The sequence below is a fragment of the Papaver somniferum genome, chromosome 1, assembly GCF_003573695.1.
Source record: "Papaver somniferum cultivar HN1 chromosome 1, ASM357369v1, whole genome shotgun sequence".
NCBI lineage: Eukaryota > Viridiplantae > Streptophyta > Magnoliopsida > Ranunculales > Papaveraceae > Papaver > Papaver somniferum.
Window position 1 is genome coordinate 79,660,126 of NC_039358.1, and position 12,328 is coordinate 79,672,453.

Genomic DNA, 12,328 nt, shown 5'->3' on the forward strand with positions numbered 1-12,328 from the left:
CTAAAATTCATGTATATAAAATTTCAATTACGTTTGGTACCAAAAGTTATTTTGTGAGAAATATATGTATAAGTTCGTTGCAACCCACAACACTTCGAGTTCCGATCTCCATATGGGTTTAACCTGCTCCGGAACTCGGGATGATACAAATATTGGAGCACGATCTGGTATTATTCGTGAAAGTTATATGACCCATGCATGAAGATTGAATTCCTTCTAAGATCCATTAGAGCTACCGATATTGTAGTCAGACATTTGTATTAGGGACTATCTTCTTCTTCCTTTCAGTATTTATTCCTTGACAATTCTCAACCTTCTGAGCTTCTTCTTTATTTGTCTTAGTGATACTGTGAGTCATGGGAATATACTTGTACGTCTCAACATTCCTAGACTTTCTAGTCTAACCTAAAAAAAGTTGACTCTAGTATTAAATCAAGCGAGTTTTGATACTAAAATATGACAACCAAACTTGACATACCAACGCTTGGTAAGTTCAACCGAGCTATGCTCTAACAATTATGCACGTTACAATGTTACTAAAAGTACCATGAATACCTAGTAAAATATTTGTTCCTTGTAAGAAAAAAATCATTGTTGTCCTATGCTAAGTTTTCTGTCATTCCACTTTTTTTTTATTTGCTATGTTATCTCATACTGGTTAGCATCTTTCGTTGTTTCATCTGAGGAGATTCCTTTGAAGTAGCAAAGAGAAAGCTCGACCAGTATACACAAGAGAAAAGAAGAAGAGAGAGGAGTTGTCCAATATATTCAGATGAGGTCGTTTGTATTACTATGCAAATGGCTCGTCCCTTGGTCATCAACTCAAACAAAAAAGAAAAAAAAAGGTCCTACTCTCAAAAACAAATATTCCCTAAATTTCCAAGTCTCCTAAAATATCACCTCTTGAGGAGATTTCTACCATGCCTATTTTCATAAAAAAAGTCTTCCCAAATCTCTGAAAATTACAAGTCAATGACTTTCAATTCTCCTTCGAATAACAAGGGTATTGGAGTGACTCTTACGAAATCCTAATCCAATAACATGGAGTTCCAGAGAATTTAAATGACTTAAAAAAAGTCTCTAACCAATAACAAGAGACATTAGGAGACTCTCCGAAATTTCCAATGAAGATTTGGAAACTCTCTGGAAGTCATTCACTGATTACCCTTTCGAAAAAGTTTAGCAAAGTATATGGAAATATCCTCCATATAACCTCCTTATTTAAAAGGTTTAAGAAAATATTTTTGTACCAAAAATAGCGAAGGGTTTCTCCTAAGAATATATTCAAAATAGATTCAACAACTTTCAGACGTTTTCTGATTTTCGCTCACTTTTAACATAGGTATAAAAGAAACCCTTTTCAACTACGAACTCTGGTGTCAATATTATTATTTTTTTAATAGGAAAGAAGATATATTAAGAACTTAAACTAAATTTATATATAAGATAAGAGGAGTATTTCATGAGATCTCCAAACTCTTGAGCAGAAACTCGATCCGCTGACCTCCTATTTTTAGTAGAAAGAAGATACATTAAGAGCTTAAACTAAATTTATACATGAGATAAGATAAGAGGAGTATTTCATGAGATCTCCAAATTCTTGAGCGGAGACTCGATCGCTGACCTCCAGTTTGAGAATCAGGCTCCTCTCTGGTGTCAATATGACAATATCCGTTAACAGTCAAAAGTCTCGTAGACGGAACGAACAGCATAATCCATTCCTTGACTCGCTAACTGGTAAGTTGAATAACTTTGCTCCTCCATATGTTCTGCTTCCTCAGAACTTGAAAGAAAGTGTCCTTCTACTGAGCGAGTGAGTGGGAGAGAGGAAATCGGAAATGGCAAGCTTCCTAAGTATCTCAGTTCCGACACGCTCCTCATCTGCTAACTTCCTCTCTTCTCCGCGTATTCCTACGTCACACTTCAAGGTATTTGCACTTATCTCTCTTACGAAATCATTCATTTTGATTTTGGTTTAGTTGTTAATCTCTGATTTTGATGCAGAGGATGGTGATTTTACCTGTAAAATGTTTATCAGGAGGACCAACTCAGAATAATACAGACTCAGAAGTTGAATCAACACCACCATCTTCTTCTTTTCTTACTCAGAAGAAGGAGAGTATTAGTAATTCTACATACAATTTGTGTGCTGCTATTGGATCTTTAGGGTTTTTGGAAACTGGGTATTTGACTTATCTTAAAGTGACGGGTTCTGATGCTTTTTGCCTTATTGGAGGTGGAAATTGTGGAGATATACTTAATAGTGATTATGCTGCAGTTTTCGGTATGGTTTTATTATCATTCATAATTTTACAGATTGCTTTTGATTTGGTTGTTTTATGAATTGTTTTCTGAAGATTGAAATTTGAATAGAAATTGAGAATTATAGATGGTGAAATCTTTATGGAACAAGATCAATGTTAGAGGCTTAGAGCACTTTTAGGTCAAAATGCTGTCAAATGTTGATCTTGAAGAGAAATTCTTGGGAGCTGGACATTTTAAACTAGTTCAAAATGTAGAACAAGTGGTGATGATGAGTTAATCGTTGTCTTTGTTAAGCTTAGCTGTTGAAATTTGTTTTGCTTGTTATTTGTCCTGCATTTGTTCATTTGTTGAGTCTGTCAGTTTTTACTACAAGGAGGGACAATCTCAGCAGTCACATAACAAAATTGTACATGAAGTCTATGTAAAACTTATTGTCTTGCTTTCATTTTCCTTTTTGTGTTGTGTTGGCTAGGTGTTCCTCTTCCGCTAATTGGTATGTTCGCGTATGGATTAGTTGCAACCCTTGGTGTACAATTGGGTCGTCAGAATTCAATCTTTGGACTAGGTGAAACTGATGGTCGCATGATTTTGACGGCAACTGTTACTTCAATGGCAACAGCTAGTGCTTATTTTCTGTACATTTTGAGCACACAGTTTTCAGGATCAGCGTGCTCATACTGTTTGTTATCAGCTGCCTTATCTTCCACCTTATTTATCGCAATTACAAGGGTACTGGTTTCAAAATTGAAAACTCCATTTAGATATATATTTATCATTGCTGTTGGGGACACAGCTTCTGAATTCCTTGTTGGTTCTCTGCATACTTCAGGATTTGGGATGGCAAGAGATACAAAAGTCGGTGGGTCTGCAAATATGTGTTGCTGGCTTAGTAGTTGCTGCTTTAAATACTTCATATAAGACAATTGCACCTATGTCAAACAGGTTAGTCATGTAACTCCATTGATCTCAGCTCATGGGTATATATCTTCTTTGCTTATCATATTTAGTTCATAGGCTTCGATACTTTTCTCGTCTCCTCCTCCTTACTTTAACTATCTGGAAACCAAAACTAAAATTGCCATTCAGTTAGTATTTCTGGCCGGTTTTCATTTTCACACTTTTCACAGTTTCACTACTAAGCCTGAAGTCTCAGTTTTGTGTGCTTACTCTCATATATTTATCTGCACATCGATATAATTGACACGTTTTAAACTCAGTTTCCTGGGTCCACTCCAATAACTATGATGTGCCAACTTCCCAATTCAAGAAGAAATTTAAATTGCTCGTAACAAGAGCAGTAGACAATATTTTTGCGGTCCAACAGCTTCATATTCAGATACTAGGGTTATAAGACTAAGAAAAAACTTGAGCTGAAGTTTATTAGCTTTCAGAGATGACTTTTCTTTGGGATTGAAGAACAATCTTGCTACCATGACATGTGTATTTAAGCACCTTGTGTTGGGTTGTATTGTTTCATATGAGCTACAAAGAGCATGCATATTTACTAGCTTGAGATGGTTTCTCATCGAATATTTACTGGGAGTATTACAACAAACTTTTTTTAGTGTGGAAGGAAGTCTTCTGCTTTATTAGATTTGCTAATCAGTCTGCCAAAAGGGGTATAATTTTATTGATTTGTAAATATACATGTTTGGAAATTTTAGGGACTAATTCCTTGTGGTTTGGAAATGCTTTAAGGTAGTTTCTCATCATCTCATTCTATTTGTACAGCATGGCTGACATTAATCTGCCATATTATCAAACTGAGATAACGACAAAATCAACTCCGTATGGCATCTCTCTTGCAAAGCATCTGCGTTCTATAGGAGCTAAAATGTATGGAGCTTTCTGGTGTTCACATTGTTTAGAACAGAAGGAGGTGCTTTCTTTTATACATACTTCTCCCCACAAGTTTAAGTAGAGCAGTTCATAGACGTAGTTTTCTGAGCTAAATTAAGATTTGTGTATTTGAGAAACATATGCTGACATTTTCTAGAAAAGATTTCATATTGTGCTGCCTTGGAAAACCTCCACTTAGTTGGCATATGCGTCAAGGTTGTGTCTTCATAACAGCAACCATGAAGAAGCTTTCATAAACCAAAAGACTAGGACTTGCTGGCTTCCAAGCAAGCTATAAAAGTTTACATTCCATAGTTGCTTTGGCTAAGAAGTTCTCTTATTCATGGAGACTGTCTCCTCTTCAGTGGTGTTGGACTTTGCCTTGGAATTCCATAAGACCCTCTGCTTCCAGTACAAGTTGCTGGCGTCAATTTTAGTTTTGTGTTTAAATAGATGTGGTGTCAAATTGATATGTAGGGTACCATGTCTAGGAACAGTTAGTTGAACGAAGTTGTGAATTATCCTAACCCCATTACAGGATTATCCTCTCCAAATGGTAATTTCTCGCTCTTTTGCTTTTGAAGATCCAGATTTCTTGCCATTCTGGTACCAAAATGAATTCAAATATTAGGCTCCATAAAAAGATAACTGTAAGTAGGAAGATTGTAAAAATGTGGGAGCTTCCCAGTGTGAAATATAAGAGCCTTAGAGCACTTTTAAATATTTTGTATGTATGATCTCTGTTTTTGTTTTCCTCACTTTTTCTTTGAATCATCATTTAGTCTAATCTGAATCCCCTTTATTTGCTTAATATTAGATGTTTGGACAAGAAGGTGCAAAAATACTGAACTATGTAGAATGCTTTCCAAATGGCTTCATGAAAGGGACCAATATGGCCTTGGAATGTGCAGTTGCTCGCCTAGAAGGTTTCCCGTCTTGGGAGATCAATGGAAAGGTCAGGAACCCGAATCTCGCTTTCTCTTCTTTTTTTTCTCCAGTTTTATATCTTCATTGGAATTTTTCTCCAGCATTCTTAAATATGAATCATCTTTGGGCTTCATAGAATGCACCACTTATGCACATAAAGACACGTCTGAGTTTTCTGAGTGCTGACCGCCAACGTTGTCTTTCAGAGCTTTACTCCTGACACTGGGTGTTTATTTTGCAGATTTTAAGTGGAGAAAAAACTTTTTCAGAGCTTGCAGAATTATCAGGTTTCTCAAGCTGAGGATTTTAGTCCATCTTAATGAGATTTTGGCAGAGCAAAGTTATCCTGCAGACCTACTGTACAGCTCTCAATCATTCTACGCCATTTCCCTCGCAGATTTTTAATATTCTGTTCCTTGGGCCAGTGTCCTAGCAAATTAAACTCTACTATGTATACACATCATTGGTTTAATCAAAGAGGCAAAAGCGATTACTCTGTGCTGTACCTTTGTATATTAGCTGATATAGATCCGTATATTCATTGGCAACAGCCAACAAGTTCTTGTATAAAGCTTTTAAATAAAACCTTTTATGGGCAAGAGTGAATGTATCCTTCAGGCAGTTTCCAGGAGTAGCAAATGCATCTCAGAGTTCATTCCGTTAAAATTATAGATCTGTTTTATGACGAACATCTTATCTTATTTAGTACAATAATACTATCATATCACTCATTACCTGCAGCATGGAGTCTATGGACTAGATGCTGAAAATCTTCCTGCAAGAAGCTTTGTGTTTCAGCGGGTTAAGGCTGGTGTTCCTATATTCATTCCAAATTCTTTACCCGTCCCAGCGTTTGAAATACAAAACAAGTTTAGTTGTCAGTCAGGCTTTCTTTAATCCGCAATTCATATCACTTTTCACCCCTAGGTGCTTTTATGTTCTTTTACTTCACCCAACTCTCTCTCCATCTCTCTCAGACGCAGAGAAACGATGGTGCCGATCAACTTCCGATCTCTATTAATATTCTCTGCAATCCTTCGGATCTTTCTTATAATTTATGGAGAATGGCAAGATACTCATATGGAAGTTAGATACACAGACATTGATTACTATGTCTTCTCTGATGCTGCTTCTTTAATGGCTTCAGGGAGATCCCCTTATGAGAGATCTACATATCGATATTCTCCTTTGCTTGCGTTTCTACTCGTACCCAATTCATTTATTCATCAATCTTGGGGGAAATTTCTTTTCTCTGCTTCAGGTAATTAAAAATTAAAATTCTCGTTTTCTTATGTAATTATTAACGGTTTCAGTATCTGTTTAAAATGCTTGGTATAATTAATATACGTTTAGCATTATGAGACTAGACTAATGTTTTGGGGAAGATTTCATTAAATTAAGTTCATTGAATATGCTAATGTCAAATTTTAGGGTTTCAACTATATTGCATAACATCTTTCATTTTCTCGTGTTCATAATTTGTAAGGAAATAATATGTCTCACTGTGGGACGGGTAATGATTTTGGTCGAAATACTTGAAACCTCACCGAATGCTGTTACATAATATTCGTTCAACTGTATTGGGATGTAGTCCATTTTTATAAATCTCTTAGTGATGAAAAAGTGAGTCCAAGTATCTTCACTCTCTATGGCTTCGTTGTTATTGTTTTTGAAGTACTTCTTGCTGCGTTTTGTTTAAACAGTTATGAAATCCTGATATGTCAGTCTTTTACTTTAGAATTATGTTAGCCAATTGAATGAAGCTGTATCTAACGAATTGTTAAGTCATTCACACTCATTTAGTACCCTGTCAGCACATCTTCAGTTCAATTCCTCAGCTTGGTTTTAGTACTAGTAGTTAATGTAGAAAGTTTCTATGGATACCTGTGAACCTGAAAAGATGAACACTCATTTTTCACGTTCTCTGGGTTGCTTCTGTAATCTTACTCCATTTGTTGCATAACTCCCTAATTGAGTACCGTTTCAACTTCATATACCAAATTCTTTAATATACTTTAGGTTCCAATGTTTTGAAAGTGTTGCTTTACTCTATGGTTTTTTTTTGTAGTGCTCCCCTACCCATTGTAGAAAATTACTTGGTGGAGAGCTAAAGGACAACATTATTCAATGAACTTACTTTTAGTAGCCAATATACTGTATCTTTTATGAAAAAGAGTTTTTCATAACTTGCAAGAGATATCATGTATTATAAGATATCTTGAAGCTCAACTCAGTAATCTGAATTGTGTTTATTTCATGTAGATTTGCTTGTGGGAATACTTATTCGCTCGATTTTGAAGCTACGTGGGGTTCCTGAGAAAACATGCTTAAGTTCTGTAGCATTGTGGCTCTTCAATCCATTTACTTTCACCATTGGCACTCGTGGAAACTGTGAGCCGATGGTTTGCGCTATAGTCCTGTGGATTATTTACTGTCTCATGAATGGTGTAAGTTCTAACCCTCCTATATTCATTTGAAACATATCTTCTTTCTTTGAAAAGCGTGGTTTCATTATTTAAAAGGAACTCCTATCATGTTCTGCATGTCGATTAAGAAGAATCACTTGTATATTTTACTCAGTATTACCTTGGATTATGTTTGCAGGGAGTGTTCTGCAAGCAGCAATATGGTATGGACTTGTGGTTCATTTTAGGGTCTACCCAATTATCTATGCGCTTCCTATTCTCCTTGTTCTTCATCCACTCAACCTTCAAACTGGTCAGAAGCTTGTCATTCAGAAATGGAGCCAGATTCAACAAGAATCGTCTCTATATTCAAGCAGCAAAAATCTGTTCTGTATGGCCAACCCATTGCTTCTTTTGAGAAATCTTTTTACAAGAAGGAGAATAATATTTGGGTTGCTCTCTGGGACTGTGTTCTTAATTTTTACCAGTGTTTCCTTTTATCTGTATGGATGGGAGTTTCTGCACGAGGCACTTCTATACCATCTTACTCGCACCGACCCAAGGCACAATTTCTCTATCTATTTCTATCACATCTACCTTCATCATGAGCATGCATTCTCTGTGGTGGAGAAGCTCATTTCGTTCTTGCCTCAGTTGATTGTCCAGCTGGTGCTCATTGTGCGGTTTGCTCAGGACCTACCATTCTGCCTCTTTGTGCAGACAGTAGCCTTCGTAGCATTCAACAAGGTTTGTAATTCACAACCATTTTATTTTTCTTTTAGTGTTAAGTCACTTGATAACTTGCTATTGGAAGTTGTAGTTCATCATCGTCGGGTTACATTCTCTAAATTTATCGCCAGTTGCCTAGTCATTGTAAGAATCAACTTCACCATTCTGAGAGCTATTGTAACCACGTTCACTTATCTTGAGTTCTTATTTGATGTATTTTTCTTTTATGACAGGTTATTACAGCCCAGTACTTCGTGTGGTTCTTCTGCTTGTTGCCTCTAATACTTCCATGGAGCACTATGAAACTGAAGTGGGAAGGGTTATCCTGCATTTTTATATGGATGTGTGCTCAAATCCATTGGCTGATGTGGGGTTATCTATTAGAATTTAAAGGAAAGAATGTCTTCATCCAACTTTGGTTAGGAAGCATATTGTTCTTGGCTGCAAACACTTGGGTTCTTGTTATGGTCATCCGAAGACATATATACTCGCCTGTGTTCCTGTTGCAAGAGAGGCGGACTTCCAGCAAAACGAGAAAATTGCAGTGAGAGCTATGGATTTTACTTTTTACCTTGCTTGAGATCTTTCTTTGAACAATGTTAATCTTCTTTGGTTTTTGAACTGTAAATGAATCTCCTGGTTTAGTAATTTTTTGGTTAAACAATACTTTTTAACAGGCATCATATTGTAGCTCTAAATTTTGTCGATGTAAACAAATGACATGTAAACCCTTTTAAGCGGTTATTATAATCAGCTGCACACCCGCTCCTGCGGTTTTATCCAAGTTTTATGTATTCTTTCTTCTTAATTCTGATTTGAAATTCCGGAGATGGATGATGAAAGCAAGAACTACTCCTCCACTGCAGTCTTGCCTCCTTCATGTCTTGTCGTGTGTTTCCAGAAATTCCTACAACTTTTATCGTCAACCTGCATTTCTTTACAATATTCTTACAGGGAGAAATCTCTGCACTACCGCCATTCTAACTCAGCAGTGTTCAGCTTTCAGCCGAAATTTGACCCATTCACCGATTTTCCCACCATTCCATTTCACTGTAACTTCCTGCTCAACGGTTTCAGATGTTCATAAATTTCACAGCCAGATGATCAAACATGGAAATTACAGTGATGGGTTCATTGGTAATCGATTGGTAACAATGTATGCAAAATTTGGGAGCGTTGATAGTGCACTCAAACTGTTTGAAGAAATTCCTGATAAGGATTTAATATCTTGGAATTCCATTATTGTGGTATTTGCACAGAGAAGAGATGTGAAGAAATGTTTCACTCTTTTCTCTAAGATGAGGTCTGAGATGGGTGTGGAACCGAACGAGGTTACACTTATCTCTCTTCTCCCTGTTTGTATCAATATGCGAGCATCAACAGAAGGTAAAAGCATCCATTGTTACGTTCTGAAATTTGGTTTCTTATCTGAGATAAAAGTTGTTAATTCTTTAGTAAACATGTACGGGAAATGCCAGTGTGTAAATGCAGCTTGTGAACTTTTTAACACCATTTCCTTTAAGAATTTAGTCTCGTGGAATTCAATGATTGCTGCTTACAGTCAAAATGGGTTTCTCGAGGATGGAATTAATCTTTTCAATTCCATGAGAAGAGTAGGTTTCAGGCCTGATCGAGCTACTATTGTAACCTTGCTCCAGGTCTGTGCAGAGCTGGCAGCAGAGAAACAAGGGAAGGCCATGCATGGCTATATTTTGTCTTCTGGTTTCAGTTCAGATATGCCCATTGCAACTGCACTTATCCGTGTCTATGCCAAATCCGGCAGGTTAGATGCTTCATATGAAGCTTTTAGCGAGATAAGTTATCCAGATAAGATAGCTTGGACTGCAATTCTTGCAGGATATGCAATCCATGGGTATGCAAGGAAAGCAATTAAGGTATTTGATCTCATGGTCAAGAATGGCGCAAAGCCGGATCATGTCACATTCACGCATATCTTATCTGCATGCAGCCATTCAGGACTCATTGAAGAGGGTAAACACTACTTCCAGAGTATGTCAAAAGTTTATGGAGTTGAACCAGATGTAGATCATTATTCATGCATGGTCGACCTCTTAGGTCGCTTGGGACGTTTGGATGAAGCTCGCAAGCTTATCGAAGCAATGCCTATGGAACCAAATTTAGGTGTTTGGGGTGCATTGATTGGGGCTTGTAGAGTTCATCATAACATTAAACTAGGAAAAGAAATTGCTGAAAAATTGTTTATGCTCGATCCTACAGATACCAGGAATTATATCATGTTAAGCAATATGTACTCTGCATCAGGACTATGGAGAGAAGCCTCAAAGGTTAGGGTATTGATGAAGGAGAGAGGTCTCAAAAAAGATCCAGGTTGCAGTTTCATAGAACACAGAGGAAAAGTGTATCGGTTTGTAGTGGGAGATAGATCACACCCAGAATCAAATGACATTCATTGGAAGCTAGATGAACTTATAACAAAGATTCAAAAAGCTGGGTACGTTCCTAGCACGGATTTAGTTCTTCATGATGTTGACGAGGAAATGAAAGCAGATATGATCAGTAAACACAGTGAGAAAATTGCCATTGCATTCGGACTTCTAGTTACCAACCATGGAAGACCTATAACAATAACTAAGAACCTTCGGATCTGCGGAGACTGTCACAATGCTGCAAAATTCATATCTTTGGTTGAGAAATGTAAAATCATAATCCGTGACTCGAAACGTTTTCATCATTTTGTCCACGGGGTTTGTTCTTGTGGAGACTATTGGTGATCTTCGGGCAAGAAATAGTTTCCACTAGAAAATGTACATGTTATGGCTGTGTATTACTTCAGTTAAGGCAAACATCTGTTGGTATGGTGGCTCGTTTGGTCCCTGTAAGTTATGAAGGTGGGTATAGCTAGGCCAAGTGAGACCCCGAAAGAAAAGGTGGCACGAATTCCACGCTGACGTTCTTAAAACCTTGTCTTTCTCTGTGGCCTCAAACTACCATTTCTGCCAGTCAGTTTACTGTGCCATGCTGCCATCGGGATCCCATTTATGCAGTAGCGTATTCTTGCACTTGAGCAAATATGTAATTTATGATGTCGTGTCTTCTTTTATGAACATGAACGTTCATAAACCACACTTATAACGATCACACTCTATACAGACAATGGAGATACAAATATTTTCCCAATTTTCTGACTAGGGTGGGTGCAATGTGCACGGAGTGTCTATGATAGAAGATGAATTATGCGTGAATTTTTTGTACTCCTTGACTGAAGAATCTTGGAAACTACAAGATCTACTTTAATATGTACTGTTCAGATTTTGAGATAAATATTTTTCTCCAGTGGGTCAGTGTATATATATACCATTTTCCGCTCACGGTTTTGGACTAAAGGCCGTTGTATCAACGCTAATTGGTTTCTATTTTTATGGGAAAATCAGTATCACTCTATCCAGAAACGGTCACAAAGAAAATGGAAAACCTTCTGGACTTTTTTCAATGTTGGGTCTTTTTTCATCTGAGAAAAAACAATCAGAAGATTTGGAAATTAGGATCAAATTTCCAAATATATTTTTCGGAACCGACGAACAGCTTGCTTGTCAGATAGTTAGCAACTATATTCATGTATTCCATCCACTTCATTTTTGTAGGCCATGTTTGATGTGGATTTCTCGACTAGTCTTTTCACAATTAGAGTACTTGTATGTTTTATCTGTTCTTGGAATTAATTAGATGAGCTAATAGCAAGTTGCATTCTCCTAATCACGAATTTATTATTTTATCGCACATTAATTAAGTCATTCTTCCCTGTTATCCGCCAGGCTTGAATGAAACTAGGACTCATGAACCACCTTTTGTCAAGTTGGTTGGTCTCAGGTTTTATACTTAATAAGGATGTGTCTTTCGTCAAAATTCATGGACTGTGATTATTAAGCAACAAAGACCAGATAATTTGGGACGGGAGAAAAACAAAGGCCAAACGAAATGCATGGTCTATGCAGGTCAAGAGGAACTATACATGGTCCAAAAGCATGCATGACTGTGCGAGAATAGCACCAGCAATAAACAAGAAATTGCAACCAAAAAAAAACTGATATTCGACGATGGTGCACCACTCGAATACTTTTGCAATAGACGCACTATCTTTTTGACCGATTTTCCTTTTCTTTTGGATCTCTCATTTCTTCAAT

At 37.0% G+C, this 12,328-nt stretch overlaps 3 protein-coding genes across 4 annotated transcripts; all 3 read left to right on the plus strand.

The window, feature by feature from the left end:
- The first annotated feature begins 1,751 nt into the window (after nucleotides 1-1,751).
- LOC113291669 (thiol-disulfide oxidoreductase LTO1-like) lies at nucleotides 1,752-5,665 on the plus strand. Its single transcript, XM_026541178.1, has 7 exons — nucleotides 1,752-1,928; nucleotides 2,005-2,284; nucleotides 2,738-2,994; nucleotides 3,095-3,207; nucleotides 3,997-4,144; nucleotides 4,922-5,059; nucleotides 5,273-5,665. Exons 1-7 carry the CDS (start codon nucleotides 1,839-1,841, stop codon nucleotides 5,330-5,332), a joined length of 1,086 nt encoding a protein of 361 aa, XP_026396963.1. The 5' UTR covers nucleotides 1,752-1,838; the 3' UTR covers nucleotides 5,333-5,665.
- Nucleotides 5,666-5,780: 115 nt separating this feature from the next.
- On the plus strand, nucleotides 5,781-8,949 carry LOC113291664 (GPI mannosyltransferase 1-like). Of its 2 annotated transcripts, none has more exons than XM_026541172.1 (4): nucleotides 5,781-6,292; nucleotides 7,294-7,476; nucleotides 7,636-8,309; nucleotides 8,399-8,949. In XM_026541172.1, the coding sequence occupies exons 1-4, from the start codon at nucleotides 6,022-6,024 to the stop codon at nucleotides 8,711-8,713; spliced, it is 1,443 nt and encodes a 480-aa protein (XP_026396957.1). In that variant the 5' UTR covers nucleotides 5,781-6,021; the 3' UTR covers nucleotides 8,714-8,949. The 2 variants fall into 2 exon arrangements, with proteins under 2 accessions (XP_026396957.1, XP_026396960.1); XM_026541175.1 differs by having other exon boundaries at nucleotides 5,790-6,292; nucleotides 7,636-8,183.
- A 15-nt stretch (nucleotides 8,950-8,964) lies between these two features.
- LOC113291657 (pentatricopeptide repeat-containing protein At5g40410, mitochondrial-like) lies at nucleotides 8,965-11,414 on the plus strand. The gene has a single exon (XM_026541169.1). The coding sequence runs from the start codon at nucleotides 8,999-9,001 to the stop codon at nucleotides 10,916-10,918; it is 1,920 nt and encodes a 639-aa protein (XP_026396954.1). The 5' UTR covers nucleotides 8,965-8,998; the 3' UTR covers nucleotides 10,919-11,414.
- Nucleotides 11,415-12,328: the final 914 nt, after the last annotated feature.

Coding starts and splice junctions, on each gene's coding strand:
- LOC113291669 (XM_026541178.1), top strand. CDS start 1,839: ATGGCAAGCTTCCTAAGTATCTCAGTTCCGACACGCTCCTCATCTGCT. Junction 2,285..2,737: donor TGATTATGCTGCAGTTTTCG/GTATGGTTTTAT, acceptor TGTGTTGGCTAG/GTGTTCCTCTTCCGCTAATT. Junction 4,145..4,921: donor ATTGTTTAGAACAGAAGGAG/GTGCTTTCTTTT, acceptor GCTTAATATTAG/ATGTTTGGACAAGAAGGTGC.
- LOC113291664 (XM_026541172.1), top strand. CDS start 6,022: ATGGTGCCGATCAACTTCCGATCTCTATTAATATTCTCTGCAATCCTT. Junction 7,477..7,635: donor TATTTACTGTCTCATGAATG/GTGTAAGTTCTA, acceptor TTATGTTTGCAG/GGAGTGTTCTGCAAGCAGCA. Junction 8,310..8,398: donor TCGCCAGTTGCCTAGTCATT/GTAAGAATCAAC, acceptor CTTTTATGACAG/GTTATTACAGCCCAGTACTT.
- LOC113291657 (XM_026541169.1), top strand. CDS start 8,999: ATGATGAAAGCAAGAACTACTCCTCCACTGCAGTCTTGCCTCCTTCAT.